This window comes from Pholis gunnellus (assembly GCF_910591455.1).
Source record: "Pholis gunnellus genome assembly, chromosome: 8".
NCBI lineage: Eukaryota > Metazoa > Chordata > Actinopteri > Perciformes > Pholidae > Pholis > Pholis gunnellus.
The window spans coordinates 26,092,447-26,119,895 of NC_136534.1; the positions used below are offsets into that span (position 1 = coordinate 26,092,447).

A 27,449-nucleotide genomic window follows, 5' to 3' on the forward strand; every position below is an offset into this window, starting at 1 on the left:
CGACCGATATATAAATTAACAACATCAACAACAAATAATAATAATAATAATAATAATAATAATTAGAACAATAATAATATAAAAGCCGTCTGTCTTTCATATAAATCTGAATAGCTTACAGTATGAAATGATGGAACAGAGATCACGAGGGCAGTTCGACTTCAAGCTTTCGATCTCCTTCATTCCAAAAGTCAGAAGCTCCGTTTCCCTCTTGAAGACTTTAGTTTGTGGGAGAAATGTTTGGCGCCGCGTTGGCTCGAGCAGGAGTCCACCGGGACTCAAACCGTTCCCTGAGGGTCCACAGCAGCGGGTTCCTCAGAGGGTGGAGACGAAAACATCTCCAAATATATGGGGCCACCTGAGTTTCCTCTTGGGAGTTCAGTCCTTCCTCTACAAGACCGGAATTAGCGCCTCCGGTGGCGGCGACTGGTGTCGCGCGACAGCGAGGATCAGCCTCCCCGTCACGCGCGCCTCAAACGTCTGTCAGACAGATCTGGACCCTGAGTACCTTATCGCATCCGATCTGTCGACTCCAGACCCTTTGGTGTCCTTGTTTGGCCCCCTGATTGTGATACTATAACCGACCGTCCCTACCTAAACTAGCACCCTCCCTTCCTCCCACCCCTCCCCCCGACCTCCCCCTCCCACCTGGGTCACAAGGGTCACCGGCCGGGGCAGGCTGTGGGTTTGATGCAGCGTCCCTGGAACAGCACCAGGTTGGCGGGGCAGTGGCAGCCGGCCACGCAGGGCTTGTGGCACGGTCCGATCTCGTTCCAGTTGTCGCAGGTTTTGGTGCAGCCCGGTCCGCAGGTGTCGTACACGGCGCCGTGTTTACACTGAGTCGCTGGAGGGAGGAGAGAGAAGGAAAACATTATTCTCTAAAACGCCAGAGGGCGTACGAACAAAGGGAACCGTGAAGAAGCAAGAAGGCAACGAGTGTAACCCGAAAACCAACTTCTTTAATGCAGAGGACGGATTGTAATTAACTGTAAACTCTTTTCAAAACATCGGTCCACAAACCAATGAGTGACGTCACGACGACTACGTCCACTTCCTATAGAAGTCTGTGACTAAACCTCAGTGAGGTAACTTTAAATGATATTATGTGAATGTGTGACACCACGAGTCATGTCAGGTCAGGAGCGCCGTCACTCACCCATACAGGCGGTGTCGGCCTTCCAGAGGACGGGCACTCCCTCCCTCTCGCAGGCTCGGCTGTAGGCGATGAAGGACTCACAGTAGCAGTTCTTATGGACCGGACACTCACACATGTCCGTCACACACGACCTGCAGAGAGCAGGGTGATAAATAATACACCTTGTTCAACACGGGTGGGTTGTATCTGCATTTCCTTCAGGTTCATGCATAGAACAGTAAATAATGAACATATTCAGAACATTTATTGGCATTATTCATGGCAATAGAACAGGAGTAGAACGGACATTGAACTGTTTTCAGTGGTCATTTGACGAGTAAAGAAAAAAAAAAAGGCGATTTTTCAGTCAGTGGGGCCTTAAAATGTTGACACAGCTCCAGAGACGGATGGCTTGCTTTAGTCAGGTAGTTAGTTAGCTTGTCCTTCTCCGACAGGGAGTGAAACGGAGCGACTGTTAAGACGCAGCACTGCTGCTGCTGGCAAGCTAGCTAACCATCCAGCTGTCCGCTAGTTAGCTAGCTAGGTTGATAGCTTTAATGCTACTCTCGTTACAGAAAATGAGCCGAATAGCAGTACCAGCGTCTGCTAGTTAGCTAGCTAGGTTGATAGCTTTAATGCTACTCTCGTTACAGAAAATGAGCCGAATAGCAGTACCAGCATCCGCTAGTTAGGTTGATAGCTTTAATGCTACTCTCGTTAAAGAAAATGAGCCGAATAGCAGTACCAGCGTCTGCTAGTTAGCTAGCTAGGTTGATAGCTTTAATGCTACTCTCGTTACAGAAAATGAGCCGAATAGCAGTACCAGCGTCCGCTAGTTAGCTAGCGAGCTAATTCCACAGAGAATTAGCCGAACAAAGTTGTCACTCATGTGGCGTTAGCAATGTGCTTTCTACAAGTGACAAGCGTGTAGATTTAATCTGTCTCTCTACGTTTTATAACATTACTCCTCCACTACTCGTTTTAGTCGAAAACCTTCCGCTCAGTGAGGTTTACTTTATACGGAGATTAGCCTGCTACAACGGTTGCAACAGTAAACAAAAAATGGCCGTCGCTGTGAACATCAAACTACGTTGACTTTAATGGGAATGGTCTTTTCTACTCCTCTTCCAGCTCTGCGACATTATCATTCCGGCCTCTGAGCGGGAGTCTGTCCTCTGACCTGTAGAAAGGGGCGAAGTCAACCACACGGTGGCACTTCTGAAACTCCCACGACTTGATCTTCTGGCACTCCCGGTGGGCGCGGAACTTGACTTTGACGCTGCCGGGGCACAGGAAGGAGGTCGGGCGGCGGGGCTGAGGCTGCTGGGAGCAAACCTCGTTTCCCTCCACGCGCCACGACTCGGCGAACTCGTCCACGTCGAACTTGAACTGGCCGTCGCCTCCCATGGTGTCGTCGCGCTTGTGGCCGTTGTAGTTGCCGCACAGTCCGCAGAGGCGTCCGCGCAGGTGGGGGGCGGCCACCACCTCCACGAAACTGTCGCCGTCCCACGTGATCTCCAGACCTGCAGGGGGGGGGGACAGACAAAGACTTCATGATCGACCCTTCAGACTTCTCACTTCTCTACCCAACAAACCAAACAGAGGCAGCAGCGCCAGTCTTTTAGAAATATATATTCTAGAGATTGAGCGTGAAACTTTGTGGTCTGCAAGATAATCCGAACTCAAGGTCTATTTAGGAGCTTCAGCCAGAGCTTTCAACCTATCTGTCAAACAGCAAAAGGTTCAGTAAAAACATTTCATAATGACAACTGTGGTTTGAGTCATCATTTCAAAATAAATTCATACATTGATAAACTTACAAAAGCAATTACAAATAATTAATTAAATTAGCATTGAAATGTAGCTCATAAAAACTCAAAGAAAAGCTATTTAGTTTTATTTATAATTATTTACAATTAGTATATCAATTATTGAGTTCACGAGGACGGTACGGATATAAATAATAATATGAGGGACACATGATGGCTTTTACAAATCAATATATTGATTAGAAGTTATCTCATTGGCAGTTTGAGTCTTTTTTAAGTTAACATTAGTTGTAGGTAGTTGTGAGGCTTTATTCTAAAGAAATTAAACTAAGAGTCTTGTCTGGAGTGTTAAGATAAGTTAGAACTTTATTAATCCCAAAATAAATTCTGGAGCCAGAAATTGATTAAAGAACAGAAGAATAATCGTAAACGCTTTATTCTTTTACTCTTGTATTTAATCTTTTTCTATTTTAGTTGAATTTTTCTACATTATTTATTTACTTTACTCTTATTGCTACTGTGTTCTATTTTGCACTGGTGTCAGTATTATTTATTTACACTTAATGATTGTTATTCTATTGTTCATATATGTTTATATTTTTATTCTTTTGTCTTTAATGAAACTCTGGCACAAGAATTTCCTTCAGGATAAATAAAGTTTATTCTTATTAGAAAAAACAATGGAATAAAAAAAGTGTATAAGAAGTAATAATGACACCAGTAAGAGTAAAGTAAATATAGTAAATAATTCAACTAAAATAGAAAAATTAAATTACAACAACAGATTAAAAAAGTTAAAATATAAAGAAAGAAGAAATACAAGACAGCTGTGCTGAATAGAAACAGATATTGAGAGCACGTCTGCATGATGTTAAAGAGGGGAACGTCGCTCATGACGTCTGCTGACCTGCGATGGTGGTGAGCTTGAGCAGGTACCCGTCCAGGTCGATGTGGACCCCGGGGCCGTGGTAGGGCAGGGCGATGCGGGTCCCGTTCCTCCGGACCGTCAGGTGCTGGTGGAGGCCGAGGATCAAACCCCCGAGTCTCACCTCAACGGACTGAGTCCAGGAGAAGGAACGAGTTCGCCGGGCGTCGTTCTTCACCAACACCTAGCAGACGAACGGAGCTCCGTCAAATTCTTTAAACGTGTTGATTGACACGGAGTCTGGCGGGAGCATTGATACCGGTCTCCTACCATGAAGCTGGAGTCCGGGCCGTTGACGTTGTTTCCTGGTCCTCCGGACGGGACGGTGCCGCAGTCGCGAGTCAGCACGTACTGACAGGTTCCCTGGAAGTTAAAGGTCCTGCCGTCGAAGGTGTTGTAGTGAGGGTCGCCAAACACCGTGCACACCCCCGGCTCTGCAGAGGGACAGAGGGGGAAAAGACCAAAAACAGTTAAAGACGGAAGAAGAACGACCAAAAGAAAATAAGCAGCTGTCATTTAAACGTAAGAGTAGCATCAGTGGAACGCCACAGTGACTGACAGCCAGCAGCCAGAAGATCATTTATGATAAACGGTGAAATACGAGGCACTAATGTGACTCACTCAGAAGTCCATCTGTGTTTGTAGCATCAACACCATCCAGTTTCTCACTTGTAAACGTTTGCTTTATGGCAATATTCCACCCACAAAGTGATCATTTGTATGTCAGTTACTCGCATTGATTACTGGAATAAATAGTTCTTTTTCCCGCACGCCTCCACGCAGCAGCTACAAACTGAGAGAAGTCTTGATGAAGTAAATGTTTACTTCAATTCATCATTCATTCTCAGTTCAGCGTGGAGGCGTGCGGGAAAGAATTCAAGACACGGGATGAATAATTCATATTAAAAAATTATCATTTAGTGAGTGAAGTATTCCTTTAATGGTGCGTCAGAACACAGACTCCACGTGGAACCTGTTTGCTTTTGGTTTCACCAGGAGAAGTCAGGTTCGCGCTACATTCGTCGTCCAAGTGGTTAAACCAGCTCCAGTCTGAACTCAACTCAACGGTATGAAGAACTCAGGTTTACGGAGTCTTTGTAGTCCTCAAATGGTGCATTTACAGACATTTCTGCCAAAAAAACCCAAAGTGAAATGAGCCGAGAGCAAAACCGCCGTCTGGACTGAAGTTCCTGGGAAACGCTTCAGCTGAAGCTACAGATTCCCTTTAAGACGAATCATAGACTTGACTTTACTTTGATTACTTTACTGATTATCAGTCAATATGAAACACCAATAACCAGAACTCAACTTTAACTACAAACATGATGTTCTTTTAAGGCCTCATCTTTGGTTATTTGAGGATGTGTGTGAATACTCTGGAGGGTTGAGAAGGACTTACTCACTTTCAGTGCAAACCGGACAGCAGCCGGTCCTGTTCAGGATCTTATTCTGCAAGAGACGAGGCACAGACCCAGAGGATGAGACAACATGCAGGAACGATGTTCAGACAGAATGCAGACCGACAGTGAGAAACAACGCAGAGACGGAAAAGATCTGAAGAAACCTTTGCACTGTTTAAAAAAAACAATACTGAAATATGTATGAACCTGTGGAGGCCGAACACCTTCGTGGGACATCAGCATGTAGAAGAATGTGCATTTCATACATCTTATGATCAATGTTCCATTGTCTGTGTTTGTTGCTCTCTGAGTCGTGTTATCAGCCGTTTGGATTCACACACTTTCACATCTTTTGAATTTGAGATTGTGCGACGCAAAGAGAGCAACTACGACACAACTCAGAATATTGAGATGCAGGAAAAATAAATATGCTAAAAAAGTTGTTCGCAAATCTACTTGAAAGCCGAACGATCCTCTAATTTACAAAGATTTACACTCAACTTCATTTTTTTTTCTTCTTCAGGTTTGATTTACTGACGGAAAGAAATGACGCAACGGAAAGTGAAACTGAGTTTTCCAGGTTTTTTTCCAGCAGCAAATGAACCCAACAATTCAAAATGACAGCGAGGAGCTCAGCAGTCTGTTTGCCTTGGTAACAAACGGACAAACCGACAAACCGATTCGACCTTTTTCCACGTTGTGTAACAAAAGTGACGCTTCTGTTCTCGTGCCGTCGTTTCAAACAGGTGCAACAAAAAAAATGAAACGAAAGATTCAAACGGAAGAAAAAGTTCACAGTCAAACCAGGACGACCACAGAGACACCGATACTCCAACTTCAACCGCTGAACTCTGTCTGTGTAACAGGAAACTCTGCGTGTGTGTGTGTGTGTCTGTGTGTGTGTGTGTGTGTGTGTACAGTATGTTTCAACTTCCATCAGAAGTGCAGATCAGAGGACTCTTTCACACACTTAGTTTTTGTTGCCTCAGGGAAGCCCTTCATTCGCACAAACACACACTCTTTTTTTTCCCTGTCTCACACTCACTCACACACACACACACACACACACACACACACACACACACACACACACACACACACACACACACACACACACACACACACACACACACACACACACACACACACACACACGTCTGTCATCACATACAGACGTTCTCTCTACACTCAATACAAACTCCAGAGTCCTAACCTCTGCACAAAGGGCAATCTCTCTCTTTGAAGAGCGCTGCCTTTTGACAAACGACACACACACACACACGCACACACACACACACTCACACACACAGTGACAGAGATTGGTTTTCAGGGGCCTAAATATAGGGAACCACTTCTTTGCTGTCACTCAAACGTCACACGGACAAAAGGCTGTTCGGAGACACGCTGTCTCTAAAAGGGACGCACACACTCTGCCGACCTGCCGCTGACCGCAGGATGACGGCATGGGAGAGTGTGTGTGTGTGTGTGTGTGTGTGTGATAACTTGGGACAGGTGTGTGTGTGTGTTTGTATGCCAACACGTTGCCGCAACGCATCAATGAAACAGTGTCCAGTTTTTGACTTGTGTTTACAATCTATACATATGGTTGCGTGACGCTACGAAAATGTCTTCCTCAATATTTTTGTCCGTCACAACGAAAATGCTAATTAAAGGTGCAGCGTTTAGGACTTGATGACATCTAGTGGTGAGGTTGCAGATTGCAACTAACTGAAACTTCTCCCGGGTGAACGATGATGACCAACACATAAATGTGCCATTTCTATTCTATTCTATTCTATTTGATTTGTTTAGCCCAATTTCACAACATTTGCCTCAGAGGGCTTTACAATCTAACATAAGACATCCTCCGTCCTTGTAAAACATACTTTCAATATATTATATTCCTTTTCAATAGATCCTACTAAATTCTACCCGCTGTTCCGTTAAGGAGAAGTGATGCTGTGTTCAACTTATTTACCGTGAACATAATTTACTTGTGAACTTAACGAAATGAGTGTAAGATGTAAGAAGTATTAAAACATGCAAATAGGAACTTGCAAAAAAGGAAAAGGAAATTATTTGAACGCTTAAAATCTAACATCGACGTTAGCGACTCCAGCATGCCTTCCTGTTCTCCCACTTTATCACCATGACACGAACGCACCATTAAACGGCAGCTGCTACGTCATTGTAAAAAAGTGTATTCCTAATTGCCACAAAAAAACCCTGATCCCCTCCGCACTTAAACATCACTTAAATATAAAAAAAAAAAAATGATAAATGCAGAGTGATGTTCCCCAAAATGTGAGAATGATCCGAAGGAAACGAGCAGGCTGCTGAGAGGTCTTCTCAAGACACTAAATCAGTTTCCTCTCTTCCTCTGGAGACAGACCGCCGACATCAGCCAGCCGCCCGGTCCGACCACAAACAACAGGTGAGGGCTTGTTGTAACCGCTGGAAAGCGTGTGAACTTGGGACTTTACGCCTGACGCCGGCTTTGACTGCGTGACCGCCAGCGGCCGGCGGGTATGCGAGGAATCCACTCCATCACCCGCCGGGCCGACAGACGACCCCCTCCGGGCGATCTCTGCGACAGGTGAACGCAGCGCAAAAAAAAAGAAATCTCCTCCTTCTTGCCAGAAGTTCCCAGAGCGTTTGACAGCCAACGCCACGCTCCAGCTGCCGGTGAGATCACCAAATGTGCTAAAAGGACACGTGACGGGTTCAAAGGCCGACTGTGTGTCTTTAAGCAAGACATCGATCCCCCGCTGGAACCTGGATCTAACTTCTATCGTAAATCTGCCATAAACGCATTAGATAAATCCGTCACGTCTCCGAATAACAAGTATCAAACTGCACAAGAAAGAGATGAAACTTGAATAAAAAAAAACAAGTTATGGCCGCTCCGCTAGTAAATCAGAGGAGTGATGCTGCTTTTTAAAGAGTCACGCGTGTGAAGTGAAAACGATGGAGTTAGTCACGGCTGTAAAGTCTTGAGTGTGGGACGGAGGAGACGGAGAAAGAAGCAGATAAAGGTGGAGCGACAGGCGAAAACAACAACTCTGAGTTTGTGGTGTAAACTAATGCAAACGGGACGTCAGCTGGCCACTCACCGAGGGGCAGCTGGTGATTGGTACACAGTGTTTGGGCCGACACTCGATGCTTCCTTTGACGCAGGCGCAGAGGGTGCAGTTAACCGACGACCACATGTCTCCTTCCTGAAGGACAGAGGAGACACAGAGATCAGAATACATCCAGACATCATCCATTCATCCATTCATCCATTCATCCATCTGTCCACCCCCCCCCCCTCTCCTCCTCCCTCTCCTCCTCCCTCTCACCCTGTAGATCTTGTTCCGGACTCTGCAGTACTTCACCTCCTCCACCTTCACGTAGGACAGACACTCCTCACAGCACTGGTCGCTGTGGCAAACCCCCGGCTGTGAGCACCGCGTCTTGCACACGACCGTGGAATCCTGGAAGAATACAAATAAATCAAATAAAATAAAAAGGATCAGATCCATCATTCACAGGATTCATCCAGTAATGAGGTTGTGGAGTGAACCTCGGATCAAACAGAACTCAGGCTCTTTGTGTTAGTGAGGAGGAGAGCCGGGTCGGTACCTTGCAGGTGCAGGTGGTGCAGTTGTCGTGTATGAAGGACGTGTCGTTCTCGTAAACCTCGCTGTGGAACAGACAGCTTCCTAAAGACAGATCAAACACCTTCCTCTGACCTGAGGAGGAGGAGGAGGAGGAGGAGGAGGAGGAGGAGGAGGTAAGAAACAGAGACACACAACTCATGTTGTGCATTCATAAACATTCTGAATCATGTTTATGGTCGTATATGTATGGAAGTATAATCAGGAAAATGTAATGAATGAAAAGTACTAAAGCAGAAGAAACGTCCGCTGTTACTGTTGTTGTTTCTCATTAATGCAGGAGTTAGACTATTAACTCGTTATTGTTTTCATTATGGATTCATCTTCTGATTATTAATTGACTGATTGTTTTGTAAAAAAATCTTAAAATAGTCAGAAATGTCGTCACAATCACTCAGAGCCCAAAAGTGACAAAAACATCAGTACAAACCTCAACAATTATTAAAATAAATTAAAATTTAAAGCTGCAAATCCTGAAAAATGGCAAAAAATTAACAAAAAAAAAGTTGCCAATTGTTAGTTTTTCTCTTACAAGCTATTTATACGTTTAGTTTAGTCTGTAAGTCACTGACGCTGTCGGACAAATGTAGTGAAGTAAAAAGTACAACATGTCCCTCTGAAAAGGAGTAAATGGAGTAAAAGTACCTCAAATATATACTGAAGTAGTTAATTAGTAACGTTCCACCTCTGAGAAAACAGGAAGAAGCTAAAGTGCAGCAGTTAAACTTCCTGTTGTAGCGTCAGAGCAGTGGAGGTCAGAGGTCACAGAGACGGTTTACTGGTCTTTACCGAGACATCGGGGACAACATTGTCCCGGCGGGGTGTGGCTGAGGTGGGCGGGGCAGGAAAGGACGGGACACACCTCCCTCATGCAGAGAGTCCGTCCTCCCTGGAACAACAACAACAACAACACAATATTTCACTAACATGCGCTTCGTCGCTCTTCTATATTAACACGTATCTGCTGATGATCCGCGTTATGTTGGACTGTGGTTCAGATTTGTGAAGCTTGTTTGTGGAAATCTTATAACCACCAGAAATAAGAGGCTCCACACGCAGACGTTTCACTTTAAAGTGCAACTGTTTGTTCGTATTAAAACCTCTGCAGCCAGTTCATCCCACGGTTCTGCTTCACGTGAAACATTAACACCGAAAGATTAGAGCTTTTTAGTGTAAATACATTAAACATTATGTAAATACATTAAACATGTAATAAAGAGTGTCACCAGTTGGTCAGCTTCAATGTGCATGGACTAAAAGATGTTATTTCAGAGAAAACTAAGAACAAAATAACACATTTCTGCACACAAGTAAGTGTTTAAAGAATAATTCTGTGTCAGCGAGGCCAAACTGTCACACCTCCGTGTTTATTCGTGTTAACGAGCCTGCAGGTCGGCCAAACTAGGTGCAAGCACATTAATGCTGTAATGTTGTTTATGGACGTACATGCAGGGTTTGTTTGTCTAATGGGGGGAGGAGGGAGGGAGGGAGGGAGGGAGGGAGGGGGGGGGGGAGAAAAGTTAGAAGGAGGATGTTGATCCAACCAAAAGTTTGTTACTCCCAGGAGACTCCAAAACGGACTTATTTAGAGGACAGAGGCCCCGCTCACAAACACTCCGGTCAGACTGTAAACACAAGTGTGTGTGTGTGTGTGTGTGTGTGTGTGTGTGTGTGTGTGTACTCACAGTGCAGGTGCACTTGATGCAGAGTTTGCCTTCAGGACTGAACTCCTCCTTCTCTTTGTACAGGCGACCCTCAAAGATGCAACCTGCAGGAGGAAACTCATCACTCACTGTCGTTCGTTTTGCTCTCAAATTATTCTGCGTTTTTACAAATGACAAAGATCATCAAACTGGACGAAGTGAATCCTGTGAAGTTTACAGGCAGCGAACGATCAAATACTTTCATGTATTGGTTCACTGTTGGGTTTGTGCAACATTAAAATGCATTTAATTTACTTGGCAACATGTATTTAATGGGTCTTCATCAGGATCACATGACTTCATGTGACCCGCTGGACCTGGAGGCGGTACTCACTGGGGCAGGTGGGGCAGCACTTCTTGGGGTGGATTTTGGGGTTCTTGCAGTGGACGACACACTGGACGTCCGCCTCGGTGACGACACCTTCCTGTCACAACCAGCAGGGAAATCAATCATTTCTTCACCTTCTACATTTTGTGGAGTCGTTGACGTGACTTTTGATCCGTCCTCCGTGTTTTCTTGGCTTCCTTCCGTCCATTTCTCTCCTCATCCGACGCCATTTTGTTCCTCCGTGTCTCTTTTATTTCCTCCTCCATCATCACTCCCTACTGCTCCTCGCTGTATCCTAAAGATTCTCACCTCAACTCCTTCCTTAAAGTCTTTCTCCTCAGCCATATTTCTTTCCTTCTTTATTTCTTCTCTTCAGCCATCATCTCTCCTTCTGGTTTTCCTTCTGGCCACCTTCCTTCTTTTCCTTTGTACCTTTTCTATCATATCCCCCAAGTTCACTTCCTCCTTTCCTTCCCTCCATGTTTGCTGTCCCTCTCTTTCCTTCCCCTTTAGTTCCTTCCTTCCTTCATTTCCTTCCTTCCCTTTGTCCTCCCTCCTCCTGTAATCTCTACCTTCCTCTGACAGCGGCATGTTTGTGTTGTTTCCAACACACACACACACACACACACACACACACACACACACACACACACACACACACACACACACACACACACACACACACACACACACACACACACACACACACACACAGCTCTACACACCTGACAGCGTCTGGTTATGCAGGGTTTGGTGGAGCTGGTCCAGGAAAGTGAGCTGTTATAAGATCTCCCATCCAACATGCAGCCTGAGAGAGAGAGAGAGAGGGAGGGGGGGGGGGGGAGGGAGAGAGAGAGAGACGCGGTCATTAATATTTAGTTTTCTTAATATGAACATAATACACACACACAGTCAAGTCCATGCTGCAAAAATAATCTGCAAAAACAATAATTCGTAGTTATCCCACGAAGCTATTTCGTACGTAATCATGAACAGAAACGTATGAAGACGGTAGAAGCACACGTGCAGGCGGGAGCTGATCTTCAGCAGTTCGTTCCTCGCTGATGATTATTGTCACGCACCGATCACGAAGCACAATCCCTCGTATGTGTAACGCACTTCGTAAATAAAACCGTTTCTGCTTCTGATTGTTTGTTGAACTGACAGCGGCCATGTTGGTTGTTTACGTTCTTAAGGATCATTTTAGGGGGCGTGGCTTTGGAGGGACGAGCTGCCATGCTCAGTCAGATTTAAATCAGATTTAAGTCAGATTTAAGTCAGATTTAAGTCAGATTTAAGTCAGATTTAAGTCAGATTTAAGTCAGATTTAAGTCAGATTTAAGTTCATTCATCTCTGTGAGGACTGTAGAGGAGCTGCCCAGCGACTCGTCCACTCAGCACTAAATGAAACGCCTCTTCATTTACAGTAAGTGGCCTCAGATCAATGCTTAACCTTCCACACAGTGAAACCTGATCACTGCCATTGATTGATACGGCGTCGCTGCAGAGGAGGACGGACACGGTATTATACAAAGGAGGAGAATAGATCCCACAGAGACTCGTCCCTCATCGTACACTCGTGCATGTTATAACGTTCTAATTCTTTACACGCAGGGTCGACAATATTTATATAATATATGTTCTTTTATTGTTCATCTTGAGTTCACATTTCAAGCCAAGAACTCACTCTCTGACACATCAGCTGGTTAATAAAGGCAGCAATAAAGTCAATTGCTCCCAATTAAGTGATCCGGTCTGTTTTTTAACGGCGTGTGTGATTTCATGAACGTTCCGAACTGAGTCCGACCGCAAACCAACACAGAACGTCGACGAGTTCGTTTCCACCTCTTCACCAAGTGCTGCGTCGTTAAAAAAACCACAAACAAAAAAGGGTCCTCGCCCCTGATGCTGTGTGTGTGTGTGTGTGTGTGTGTGTGTGTGTGTAGAGCCACATAAGTTTCATAAGTTAAAGCAGGAACATCCTCCAAAGTGAGGACTTTGTTTGGAGGGTAATTTAGGTATTTTTCAATCTTTAATACTTCTCTAATATCTTTATTTTCTCTTGTTTTTGTGTCTAAGTGACTCATGGGGAGAATCTTTTTTGACGCGGCAGTGCTGAAGGCGCTGTGATGTCGTCGTATCGGACGACTCTTCAAACGTTCATCCGGTGAAACAGTGGAAACGTGAGAGAGTCCGGTGTGTTGGTGTGACGGCAGACAGACCGGATGAAGCTAAAGGTCGAGTTTCTCTGCAGCGTTTCTTCTTCACATGGTTGAAAAACACCAAAGTTCCTCTTTAAGGAGTTTATTCAGCGTTTGAGTCTGAGAGACGAAGGTGCTGCTCCTCTTCAGGCTGCTTTAGAACTACTCAAGAGGAAGCAAAGAACTAGAAATAGTATTTCATGAGAAAACATTTTCTCAACAAGAAACAGTCTAAAAAGCTTCACTTTCACTTTCAAGTATTGTTTCATGAAGAAGATATTTAAACAACCGCCGAATAATCAGAATCATTCTTTATCGAAGATATCATCAATTTGGGGCAAATGCAAAATGTTCACTTGATGTTCATTGGTACAGACACACATATATACAGTATATATATATATATATACATATATATATATATATATATATACTGTATATATGAACCTAAACCTGTGAGTCCAGTCTGTGTGAAGGAGATGAAGAGATGAAGGTACATTGAGGAGTTTCTGGCTCATAAAAGCAACTGAATTTAATATTTCGGCCTGTAAACCCAACGGTGAACCTGTGTGTGTGTGTGTGTGTGTGTGTGTGTGTGTGTGTGTGTGTGTGGAGGCTCTGCTTAGCATCTCTATGTGTTATTACAGCCTCTTATTAGTGCAGAGCAGCTGCAGGTACTGGAGTCCAGTAATAAACCGTCTCAGGGTCGGTGTTATCATCGCTGATGGTTTATCGCAACATCATGGTGAAAAAAAACACACAAAGAACACAAAACAAAGAGATCATTTCCTCCCTTAGAGTCACATTTGGAGGATCAGAGGGAGGAGAGGAAGTCTTACCTTTACACATCTCACAGCAGGCTCCGGTCTGTTTCACCACCAGAGCACAGTCCTCAGACACCAGCGGACACTTCTCCTGCTTACAGTCCGCCTTCCCCTCCTGAGGGGGAGACAGAGGGAGAGACAGAGGGAGAGACAGAGGGAGAGACAGAGGGAGGTGATCAGTATATTTTCCATCATACTTTAAGTCATTTTTTAACTCTTTTCTTTTCACCTCGTTCCAAATTCATATTTTCTCCGTCCTTTTATTTCTCATCCATTCCACATATTATACAAAGACACACACACACACACACACACACACACACACACACACACACACACACACACACACTTGTATTATTATCTATTGTGTTTTTGTAATTATGAACAGAGACAATAAGTGTTTCTGGTTTCTTGAAGAAAAGAGGAAATGACATCATTGCTTTTCTAAATGAAAACGTTCTCTGACTGTATATAAGATGAATCTCTGCTTATTATTCATGAACAGTCTGATATGCTAATGAGCTGTGTGGTTCACTCACATTTCATTAACATTTAAAAGGCAAAAACAAAAGCAGATTTCTGTTCAGGTGTTTGGTCACAAACCAAAGCATCGGACACATTGTTTGACTCGATGGTGATGAAAAGTCTGAGGATCACCAACATGACGACAGTTCATCAATGACGTGAAGTCCTGGAGGCTCATCTGCATTATTCCAATAATATTTGTTCCTGAAGTTCACTGAAGTTACAGATCACATGACGTGTGAAGCCACGTTTGAGTAAAAGACGATGGTTTGCATTACAGACAATTTACCAACATCAGCACATTTATTCACAGACTCAAGCTGGAACTATACGTCTACCGTCGCTCAACATCTTCATCTTCATCTCTTCTCTTATCTCATCACATCATCTCTCTCTCTCTCTCTCTCTCTCTCTCTCTCTCTCTCTCTCTCTGTCTCTCTCTCTCTCTCTCTCTCTCTCTCTCTCTCTCTCTCTCTCTCTCTACATTTATGCAGAAAAGAGCACCAGATATTGCGATATTTCAGAGCTCACTGAGCGTTTGTGGCCCCGGAGCTTTTTACGGGAAGAATGACAAAAGAAACGTACGTCATCGCTGCAGCTCTGCTGACACAAAGGTGTAACTTCATCACTCACTCAGTGAGAAACTAGACGTGTAATGTTTTCACCTCTGTGCTCCATCACAGGCTGGAGGTTTATATGCTTGAGTCTCTAAAGTAAAAAGAAAAGTGACTCAATCTTCAGCTCGAGCTGTTTCACAGCAGGTCAGACGTCGTCACCGCCGCGCTGCACCGTGGGACCGCGCTCGTTTCATCCGCTCCACTTTTCACACCCGGCTTTTTATTGCCGATTTTATCCACATGCTGTGTGTGTGTGTGTGTGTGTGTGTGTGTGTGTTATTTTACACACTGTGCGGGTTTATAAAGTGGCCCCGTGGCCCCGTGGCCCCGTGGCCCCGTGGCACTGCGGCAGGCGGCTCTAACGAGGACGGATCAAAGGACGGGGCGAAAATAAATCGGGGGTGGTTTTAATATAGCTGCAGCAACTGAAACCCCAACCACACTGAGGACAGATGATGTCATAGAGGAGGAGGAGGAGGAGGAGGAGGAGGAGGAGGAGGAGGAGGGGAACGTTTAAACAACCAGGAGGGAAAATAATTTAGATAAAGAAAAATACATTTCTCCTTTTGCACACTTCACGCTTCACCAGGAAATCTCCTGGAAACGCTCCATGTGAACACGAGCCAGAGTCAATGTTCTGGAAATGTTAATCTGGCATTACAGAGGGAGACGCTGCATCGAGCTATTCTCAGTCCATATGTTATTCCGTCCAACCGTATTACCGGCCACAGGATCGTCTGACCGCAGCACCGGTATCCATCTCACTTTATAAATAAAGGAGTCCGGACCACAGAGGTGAGAGCAGCAACACGTTGTCAAACAGCAGCAGTAGAGAAGTTGGTCAACAACAAGATCAGCAACAAATGACCAACTGCATTTTGTCTTTGAGCAACAGGCGCGGAAGTCAGGCGGCAACCTCCGGTTCTGAAGAGAGAAGCCAAAGCTTCATGTGTTAAAGCTGCATTCTCTCTAATGTCCACCAGGGGGCGACTCCTCTGGTTGTATAGAAGTCTATGAGAAAATGACTCTACTTCTCTCTTGATTTATTACCTCAGTAAACATTGTAAACATGAGTTTATGGTCTCAATCTCTAGTTTCAAGTCTTCTTCAATACAGCATGATGTTCATTTAGTAAATGATGGTCCATTTAGAGTCACACAGACCATAAAGCAGGGGATGCTTTAGGGGCGGGGCTACACCGTGATTGACAGGTGTCTACCAGAGACGTATACGGCGTTTCTACGTCCTCCTCAGTCCAGATATGGTCACTTCCTGTTCACTGGTTGCAAAAAACCAAGATGGCGACGGCCAAAACGTTGAACTCGAGGCTTCATAATATCAGTCCACGAATCAACGAGAGACGTCACAACGACGACATCAACTTCTTCTATTCAGTACGAGTTTAAACAGAGTCAAATATAAAAGCACATCTGCTGCATCAGTGTTTCCTGCAAACTGCTTTGTGAAAGTCTCGACTGCTTCATTACCTCATCACGACGTAATAAAGCAGATTTACTGGAGTCCACTGACTTACAGAGATGAATGTAGAGTAACGTGTCTGTCTGACATCAGAGTCCGGAGAACAAAGCAGCAGCGTTGTTCACTAAATGTCTGCGACGCACAGAACACGTGATTTGTATTTAACGCTCCTTTAATGTGGGCGACTCGGTGGTCAATGTCATGTCCTTTACTCTCTTCCTCCTGTGATCCATTAGCACAAAGTGGTGTTCGTACATGTGACCCCCCCCCCCCCCCCCCCCCCCCTCTCCTCCCCCTCTTCACTCTCACCCTTCTTGTCTCGGGGGTCAAAGGTCACAATGGGTCACCACGCCTTAAAACACTCGACATACCACTGCGGCACCAAGGCCGGTCGACTGGACGACCGTCTGTCACACACACACACACACACACACACACACACACACACACACACACACACACACACACACACACAGTGGGATGAAGCGTTGGAATGCGCGTAAGTGTGTGTGTGTGTGTGTCAGAGAAAGGGAAAGTGTGTGTGTGTGTGTGTAAACATGCTACTGTATGAAGATACAAAGTATGAAGCTACAACTTGAATATATTTCTTCTTCGTGTGTTCTTTTTAATGTCTTTATTTGAAGCACCGGGAGTAAAAGCAGCGGCTTCCCTTCAGAATCTCTTCAGAGCTTCAGGTTGAAGTTGACGTTGAAGTCCGAACTTCACGGAGACTCGAGGTTTCAGACAAGAATCTGATTCTGTACGCAGCGTTTTAAATTCAATCAGTTGAATTCAATCATTCCTAACCGGTGTACGCATCATATATCTTTTGAAGGTTTGTAGTGAAGGTTGAGGTTGCAGCGCGTTCGTGTGCGCTACGCATCATATATCTGAAGGTTTTACAGTCAATTTAAAATAATCCATAAACCTCCAGGAAATGTGCAGATAAAACAGAAAAGAGCTGCGACATCTTTAAGAAGGTTCACTGTGGAGAAAGGTTTAATAATAATATGGATGAAATAGCTTTAGAGCATCAACTCACTATTATATCTACTTTGTAAACTAACTTTTTTTGTCGTTTATGTTTGTACGTTATTAACATGGAGGGATTTTACAGATGTGTTTTATTGATGTTTGAATGTTAAAAAAAGAATAAATTTAGAATATTTATAACTCATAATTCTCTTGGATACAAACTGCAAAGACACGTCATGAACAAGAGCTTCAATGATCAACTTTAACATGAAATGAGTTTTCTTCTTCTTGCATTGATGAAAACAAAGTCCCTGTTTGAGTGACAGTTGGTCTGTTCTGCCACTAGGGGGCGACGTCGCTCACTATTTCCCCTCATCGTTTCCTTCCTCCTCCTCCTCCTCCTCCTCCTCCTCCTCCCCCCCCATGATCCATCACTTTCTCTTCCTCCACATGTGATCACTTCTGATCATTTGTTTCCATTTAGAATCTAAATGTAGCTGCTCTGGCATAATTATGACCAACGTCCGCTGTTCTCCTTCACACTTTGTTTTTCCATCTTTCTCTCCAACGTAATAATGTTTCTTTCATGCTCTCTCTCTCTCTCTCTCTCTCTCTCTCTCTCTCCCTCCGTCCTGGTGACGGATAGAGAGATCAGTGCGGGTCTGTCAGCGCTGGAGAGGACCTCTCAACTTAAAGGCCCACGTAAGCCCTCGGACATCGCCCCCCCTTGCCCCCCCCCCCCCCCCCGTGACCTTCCACCTTTCACCCTTCCTCCAAAACAAACAGGTCGTGACCCCTCGCCAGAGAGCAGGAGCCACAGTAGCTTAGGGACGAGACGGGCGGAGGGAGACGCCGACGGGGGAACCGGTTCACCCCAAAAAAACCAGTTTGAAGGATTCAAAATGTTCCTGCAGGAGAAGATCATCGTCTACCGACGTCCTCTCTGAAGCAAAGTCATGACGTCTGAGACCGATCACACACAACCGTTTACTCTGAGCAGCAAACAAAATACAATTTGGTCCCAAAAAATCCAGTTTCTTAAGAAGCTTTAAGGTTATTAAAAACACGTATTCCAGACCTTTAAAACAGCGTATTCTGAATCTGCTCTTCATTGAAGCTACGATATTAAAACTCTAGACTCCATCTGTCTCGTGCGTTCAGTTTACACATCGCTCCAGAGTTCAGCCTGATGAAAACGGTGTTTGTTGGGAAATTTCGAGCCACAAAGTTTTGTCTGTAAAGCAAACAAACAGCCGACCTGTGACGTCTCCACCAACAGATCAAATATCAACTGATGTCCACAGAAACTACACTCGATACAAGAAGACGGAGGAACGTCAGCAAACACTTCCACGATATTTAGCTTCGACATGCGAGTGGTTCACAAATAAAGAACGTGAACACATGACATGAAGTGAAGGGCTGCGGGCAACGATTACTTTCATTGTTGATTCATTAGTCTATGATTTTGATGATGAATAACATGATTATATATATATTTCTATGTAGTTACGCTAGAAAGTGTTTCAGAGTCAGAAATCCTGAACACGTTCCTGCAGACAGACGACTGAAAAAGTTCATCTATAACTAAACTAATTCTCACGTCGATGAGGTGAATATCTGTCGTATTTCTCTGCTAAACGCTGATGAATCGATTCTCTTTCTGCTGATAAAGAATCTTCAGCGGGAAACAAAAAGACATCAAAAGCCTTTAAAGTGTTTTTCTGCAAAACATTCTCATAAAATGTCGTTTTTGTTTCTCTCTTAAAGACTTGTTTAGATGATTTTATTATACTCCTGCGTTAGACCGGAAAGGTAAAGATAGAATGTAAACACAGGTCTCATGTGTACTTTAGTCTATTTATTCAAACGTGACACATGACTCTGGTATGTCTGTTATCAGGTGAACCTCCGCTATCGATCAGCTCCTGTTTGAGTTGAGGCGCAGACAGGAAGCAGCTCCGGAGTGGAATGTTTGTTTGATGGACTGCTGCGACCTCTGACCTCCTCACTGCTGCCTGTAACGTTGGAAATGTTCTGATAATAAACTGATATTAAATCAGGACGAGCAGCAGATTAAATGTGTGTGTGTGTGTGTGTGGGGGGGGGGGGGGGGGGGGGGAGAGAGGTTCTTCTTTTCCCTTCTGTGTTCACAGAAACTAAAACTAACATGACTTCATAGCGGAGTGTTTTTTATCTAGAATTAGTTTGAACTCTATAAAACGAATCATCCTTCTTTGGGAAGACGTCTCTTTCAAAATAAACTTCCAGTGTTGGCTTACTTCATGTTTTAGGTTTACATACAACGAAACTACGAGGTTAGCTTTCAGGAAAGGACGTAACTGGCGTGAGTCACGGGTGCAGTGTGGAGGATCTGGTGCCATCTAGTGGCGAGGCAGCAGACTGCAACCAACTGAAACTTCTCCCCGTGTGTCAAGACGTGCAGAAAACTACATAGATCAGTGTTTAGTTTGTCCGTTCTAGGCTACCGTAGAAACATACCGGATCCATTCAAGAGGACGTATGTAGATACAAACGTCTCATTCTAAGGTGACGAAAAAAACAACAATTCTTATATTTAAGGTGATTTATACTCTAAAGAAAACATACTTAATAATATTATATTCCATGTCTGCCAATAGACGCCCCTAAACGCGACGCGAACGTCCGTCTCCTGGGTGAAGGTCCTGTGTTTGTTCGACCCGTTTACACCGGAGCGAGTTGCGCCCGGTCACACGGTATGAAGATTGTCTGTATTTCATATTTTCACTGACAAAGATCAGCGCGGGACGTCCTCCCGCAGAACTACAGCCGACAGCTCATCCGGTTCTGTGTTTTACGGAGAGCGGAGGGGAGGAAGAGCCGACGAGAGAGCGGAAAAAAGACACGGCGATGAACAGACAGATAAGACGACGGGCGATGAAGAGCGTGACGGAGAGACGGACCGACTCCCTGCGAGATAAAGGATCGCCATGGCGACCGGCCTGTCAGTCAGTCTGTCAGCCGCGTCCACTCCGGCCCGTCACAGCGCCCGGCCTCACCCCGACCCGCACAATGGCTCTTCTGTGTGTGTGTGTCTGTGTGTGTGTGTGTGTGTCTGTGTGTGTGTGTGTCTGTGTGTGTGTCTGCCTACAGAGCCATTAGCAGGTACTCTGGACCAACTGGAGAGCCCCCCCCCCCCTCCCCCCCACCTCAAAGTATGAGTGACACTGGAGCCCCGATGGCTCCCCAACCCCCTAAAGACAGCCGGGCGACACGGAGAGTCCGTCTTTTTGGGGGGATGAAGGAAGTGCGGTCGTTGAAAAATATCAAGTTTTTTGCAAAAAGGTTGTGTTTAACCGTGATGTGGTGTTGCAAAGCGTTTCCTCTTGCAACGCGAGGAAAGCAAAGAAACAATTAATTATGATATTAAACAGTAAACAGTCAAACTTTGAGATGTTTCTGCAGCTAAAAACACTTTTAAATCTGATTTATTTGCATTTTTAATCAGATTTTCAGCTGGTTTTTAACTATGAAATACAAGCTTCTCTCATATTTCAACAAACGATTCATTAGTAATCACAGGTAAAGTGTGTGTAAAGTGCAGAATTAGTATTAGTATTAATGACTTAGACAGATTTAACCTTTGGTGACCGAGGAGAAGAGAAACTGATATCTGACTGTTTGTGCATGAAGGCCAAAAAATAAGCCGTGAATCTGGAGTTTAAAACGCTTTTAGGAGATAAACAAAGGCCAAATTCAGTTTTATGAGTATGTCTGTGTCTGTGTGTGTGTGTGTGTGTGTGTGTGTGTGTGTGTGTGTGTGTGTGTGTGTGTGTGTGTGTGTGTGTGTAGGAGGGGGGTTAAAGTAGAGATGAAAGGCCGGCCATTGCCTGCTGATGACTGATAGCATTCAGCAGGGCTTTGGCTGATGTCTGCCTGATAACACAGAGGACGGCTCAGTCAGGCTGCAGGCCGAGGGGAGCCGCCCGGCAGCCAATCAGGAGCCGGGGTTTTTGGGAAATCGAAAGTTATATTTGCCCCGAACAAGTATATGTTTAAACTGTACATGTACAAGGTGATGTGAAGAGTCACGACTTCAGAGAATCACAGCGGAGGAAGAGGAGGAGGAGGAGGAGGAGGAGGAGGAGGAGGAGGAGGAGCTGAATAACCATGACTTCCTCAACGTCAGTCTAAAGTAAGAATCAGAGCTGGAGATATTCTAGAAAGTCTTGGGCATCATGTTATACTTTGATATATTTTGGGCTTATATGGGCAAAATCTTCTATCCTGATATAGAAACATTATTATCTCAACACTGGTACATATCATATGTTTTGTGTTCTCCTTTGTGAATTAAATACTTGAGAAATGAAAACGTATTTTCTCATTTTATTAAGAACTGACTTGTGCGAGTTGTTCATTTCATCCCGACATGATTCCATTGAAAGGAACAATAAATTAGCATATTGAGTTCTCGTCCCAGCACCAGATAAAACTAAACTCTCCACAGAGATTTAAAATGTTTAATAGTTAAAGAATCGTGCGGTTTAATAACAGCAGTGATTCAGAACGAGGACCGGACGAGTCAGTGAAGAAGCCTGTTCAATGCTGCAGATAACTCTATCAGGTAACGGTGCGGTCTGTAAAGTATATAAACTGATGATCAACAACATGCAGCCCTCAAGTTCACGCCCGCGCGCTTCCTGTGAACTAAAAACCCAAAGCTCTCCTTCAGCCGCCGTGTCAGTGACACAGAAAGCTTTGTTGGTCCGTTCTCATCCCCTAAAACAAAGAATCTACAGCAGTAATCAGGGGTCAGGGGTCAAAGAGCACATGTTCCAGGAAAGAGTCGTCCCCTAACGTTTTGTAGGCTGGTTTTAACTGCCGGGCCGAGTCAGGACAGCGTGACGACAGCCTGTCCGTTAAAACAAACAATCACTTCACGTTTCACTCAAACGTTTGTTGTAAATCCTGCAGAATAAAATGCTTTTCCTGCAAATCACTGAGCCGTTAAAACAGAAACCTTGCGTCGTATTGATAAGAACTTTATAACCTCATTACCGTCTTAGTGAAAAGCTTTTGGTAAATACTTAAAACAACTGCTTTCACGAAACGTTCCACGACCGCACGTCTGCCCGGAACGACCTGCGTTTCAAAGTCCTGTTTAGTCGCAGTTTAGACAAATCTTTCACAACCTTTCTGATAAGAAGCGCCGCACAAAGCTCAACAATCAGCTTTCACAAATATCACTATCAGCGCTTGAAGAGGTCATTTCATCCTGTCAGCCCCGCGGCGGGAAGAAGCCGACGCTGCAGCCGGCAAAGCTCCGGGACATGTTTGAATGCACCGGGAAGGGAAACGGGTTGGTTCTTACCAGACACACGCAGGTGATGCAGGGGTTGTCGGTGATGTTGGGGATGTGGAGGACTTCTCCCTCGTTCTCACAGCTGGCCTCGGTACCTGTGAAGGAGACAAAGAAAAGGTGAGATTGAAGGCTGAGAGCGAAAGAAAAATGTGACTCTGACAAACTGATCGGTCCTGATGCTGCGCCGTCAGCTGTTCGGGACGCCGTGAATAAACTGCGAGTGACGTCTCGAGGATCCACAAAGGTCGTTCAAAGCTGCACGGTACGTGTTTACTGTCACCGACTGCAGCTCAGCGTTCGCTCTTCAGCGTCTTTGAGCTCCCCGGTTTGGGGTTTCATGGCCGACAAGCTTTCGGTCTCAGCGCTCTCATGAACTTCATCAAGTAGCTGGTGAATATAGCGAAGCATCGAGCTACTAAAGTGCCAGAATATTTTAAATTTAGGAGTTGCAGGAGAACCGTAAACCCAGCTCAAAGGAGAGGGAAGAGAGAGCTGCAGGGAAGACGTATTTTAGGACAACCAGGAAGTGAGCGTCGTCGAATATAAGCTATTGCTGCTTTAACTCTTTCTTTTGTTTGGTTTTCATGTTCTGGAGGAGAGCTCGTCGTTGTGTGGTGTTTGTCTGTGCAGGTATAGAAGCAAAGACATTTAAACTGAGGTCTTAAAAGAAATATGTGAGTCAGTCAGTTTGTTACGAGTGCAAATGTAATCCGAACCAACGGCAGGAAACGACCCCAAACACAAGGGTTTATGGGTAGAAGCAGACAGATTTCTCCTGCTTTCGGAGAGAGAAAGACGCCGCGTCCGGACCGATCCTCCGCTGTTTGTTCATGTGCCAGGTTTGTTTTGACGCTCTGAAATGATAACTTCCTTCCCTGTAGGAAGTTATTGTCATGAGCCGAGAGTTGAACCAGGGTTAATCCTCACCTCCGACTACTTCCTGTTTCCTCCGGCTGATCTTTATCTCTCTGAGGGGAAGAATATCTTCCAGCAGTTTATTTACTTTTTACAAACCATTGTGAACGGAGCCACTACATCGCTGCTGCTTCATCTAAACCTGTTTATTGATCCTTATCTTGTCTCAGTTCATCTGTTTACGGGTTATCTCATCTAATGTTTCACCCAAAAAACCTGTCGAATCAAGATCCTACACGACCTTTTGTTTGAGCCGCGTTTGGTCACCTCTGACTTCTGACCTGCTGACCGGTTGGTTTGTTGTAATGTTGATGATTTTAGGATTTGGATGAATTAACCGCCTGAGAGAACGTGCCGTGCACGGCTTTCCACAATCAAATGTGAAAGAGCACAACGTGCAGCCCAGTTACCGTGGCGGGTCGGGAAATAGTCATGAAATGCCGTCTGTTGGTTTCGTGTACCGGGACGTGAAAAGTCTGTCGTTAGTCGTGTCGTCAGCACCAAAACAGTAACGATGGATCAATTAGAATCCCTTTATAAACATCTAAAAAGACCAGATTTTTAGAGCAGTGGAGGTGCATGGGTCCAACAAACACAGGACACCTAACTTCACAGATGTGTTTCCTAAACCTGACTGGACGCAGTTATTTGGAGCCCGACCACGGTGTTCTTCAGAAACCTAAGGAAGTGGTTTTGTTGCTTAAAACTCTAACTTTCCTTTTGTAACGTAACATCGCCCCGAAAGAAAACACCAAACCAACAGATTTCATCTCGTGACTATTTCACAAACTGCAGTGAGACGGTGTGACATCAAGTGCGTATTTACAAGATCCTCGTTTTACCAGCTTCAGCATTTACAAAGACAACATTTTAAACCAACCAGCAGCTTATTTAAGCTCCAGCTGATTAAACAGATGTTCATTTCAGCCGCTGAAGTCGATCGAGATCGACGCCGGCTAGAAGTTTGGGACGTTGTTCTGAAATCACAGACCTGCTGTTAATGATTAAGAATTAGATGTTAAATCTGCCACTGCATTGTGTGTGCATGTGAAAGTGTCTCAGATCTGAACCGTTCAGGTCTAAATCTCCACAACAATAGATCGTGACGGCGGCGAGTCGTCTGTTTGTCTTTGAGTTCAGCATGAAGACCGGCCTGTGGAGTCTGGCAGAGCAGACGAGCCCTGCCGACTCCACCGCCGCTGTAAAATTTACAGCCTTCGAGTGTAATTAAACCGGCAGTGCTGTAAGTGGTGGGTGGGGGGGTGGGGGGTGAAGGGGTGTGTGTGTGTGGGGGGGGGTGAAGGGTCTCTGAGGCCTCGTCCTCAGTCTGACAAAATACCTTCCTCTTCTGTGAGTCAGCTGCTGTGTTTAATCTGTCCTGATACCTCCAGACCTGATGAACCCTCATCAGTGTTTTACCTGAAACTACGGCGAGCAGAAGTCAGACGGAAACATATCTGAGAGCAGCGCAGGGCGTCGTTAAAGGAGCTCAAAGGACAGCGGGGGGGGGGCTCAATACTACGACCTTTCTTCAGTTAAAGGTCACTCTGTCTCTCTGACTTTGAAGGTCAATCGGTCTCTGAGAGTCTCGTCTACTTAATGCAGTAAAACATTTAGTCTGATGAACTGTTCTATAAACCACTTTAGAAAGTTTCTATTTAGCTGCATCTTCTGCTCCCAGCACAGAGAAAGAATTGAGATTCTTTATTTAAATAAAAGTAGAATAATTCAATATAATATTAAGAAAATGTACTTAAAGTATACAAATTGAAAGCACGCAGAATGAAACCTCCTGTTCTGTTATATTATCGTATGAAGTGTTATCGACAAGAGTCCTGGAACCAGATTTAAACCCGACAGGGTGACCTCTGCACCGACGCGCTCAAACCGTCCCCACTATAAGACCTCAACCCGCCCAGAACCCCCTCCGGTCTGTGGTCCAGAGCAGACAATGACGGTGCATGTTTGGGATGCCAGGTGGAGGAATCCGATCCCCATCGGGGATCACAATGGTGCTCAGCTGATACACAGAGAGAGAGAGAGAGAGAGAGAGAGAGAGAGAGAGAGAGAGAGAGAGAGAGAGAGAGAGAGAGAGAGAGAGAGAGAGAGAGAGGTGGATGGTTTCTCAGAGGGTTTTTCATGTCAAACAGATCCGCAGAGACCCATCTGGTACAGGATTCTGCACCAGCCCCCCAATCTGATCCCCATCACCGTGTTAGCTTCGGGAACAGACGGGGAACCCTGCTGATCGGAGCTGAAGCGATGTGCAGCAGCTCCTTGTTGTCTATGCGTTGACGTTAAAGCCTCTGATCTGAATCAGATCTTCTGTTAACGACATTATCAGGAAATTCAACTACGCTGACCTCATGGAAACCCTTTTAGGATTCCCCCCCCCCCCCCCCTCGAAAGGAACAGAAGCCAAATGAATAATAAGCATAATCAAATGCATTTAATCTATACACACACACACACACACACACACACACACACACACACACACACACACACACACACACACTTTGCCGCCGGCAGCGGTGACCACCACATCACTGCGTTTCCATTATTCCACATTTTGTTAACATGCGCTGCAAGACAAACAGACAATATCCTATGATGCAATGCGGCTGTCAAAGAAAAAGTAGGGGGGGGGCCCAGAGAGAGAGAGAGAGAGAGAGAGAGAGAGAGAGAGAGAGAGAGAGAGAGAGAGAGAGAGAGAGAGAGAGAGAGAGAGGCCGATCAGAACAGAGACGTGCTGGTTAAAAGGGAAAGTGATTTACACCTCTCAGCCGGCTTTTAACTAAAAATAAAGAAGTGGGTTAATTATAACCTCCAGTGACACAAACAACAATTTAAGTAAAGATCTCGTATAATTTCCTGCAGACCTTTTATCCTAAAGATCTAAATCTTTGCATGATTAAATAAAAAAGTTTGATATAAATGACTTTGAATTATGTCATCGTGATTTATGTCTAATACTACCTCTGCAAATAACAAGCTCAGCGCGAGGCTGGGTTGTTGGTGGTGTTCTCTGTCTCCGGTGGAAGAAGCGGACCAATTACTCGCAGGGAGGTACCGAGAGGATACCCCGGGACCCGGGCTGCAGTGAAACCCCGAGTCTGTGTTTGAGCCTGCAGCGCTCTGGACCCCGGACTGAATAAGAAGCTTTAAAAAAAACCTTTTCTTTGTAAAAATACACTTAAAACATAATGAACAGCCTGATGCTAAATAACAACGGGAAGTTGTGTTTTTGGGGGAAACTTCATTGATTTTTTTTCCGTGTTCTGTTGATTTGTTTGCTTCCTTGTGATCATGAACTAAGCGGTTGTATTGCCTGGTTCGCGGACCTTGTAGCTGACCACCACATGACCAGATATAACAAATAAAGATGAGGTGACTTCGATTTCGGTGCGCTCTCCCCGGCAGAGTAGAAACAGACCCGAGGAGATTCCCGGGGACGCGGCAGACTAAATAACCGGGGGTTTGGGTAGATTTTACGCACGGCGGGTGTTGTGATGTGTTATTATGATGCCTTTAATCTTACCTGTAATTAGCGGAGAGGAGGACCGGGGCGCTTGGAGCAGCAACACGAAGCAGAAGAAAAACCTACAGGTGGACCAGGAGGGAGGATTCAACCGGCGGAGCAACAT

The 27,449-nt window shown here is 45.0% G+C and overlaps 1 protein-coding gene across 1 annotated transcript; it reads right to left on the minus strand.

Annotated features, from left to right (window-relative positions):
- Window positions 1-662: 662 nt before the first annotated feature.
- bmper (BMP binding endothelial regulator) lies at window positions 663-27,449 on the minus strand (the record flags this gene model as incomplete). Its single annotated transcript, XM_079165516.1, has 16 exons — window positions 663-844; window positions 1,157-1,287; window positions 2,316-2,658; window positions 3,812-4,013; window positions 4,100-4,263; window positions 5,233-5,278; window positions 8,343-8,447; window positions 8,571-8,705; window positions 8,854-8,963; window positions 9,678-9,777; window positions 10,574-10,656; window positions 10,926-11,016; window positions 11,645-11,727; window positions 13,960-14,059; window positions 22,897-22,982; window positions 27,344-27,449. The coding sequence occupies 16 exons, from the start codon at window positions 27,447-27,449 to the stop codon at window positions 663-665; spliced, it is 2,067 nt and encodes a 688-aa protein (XP_079021642.1).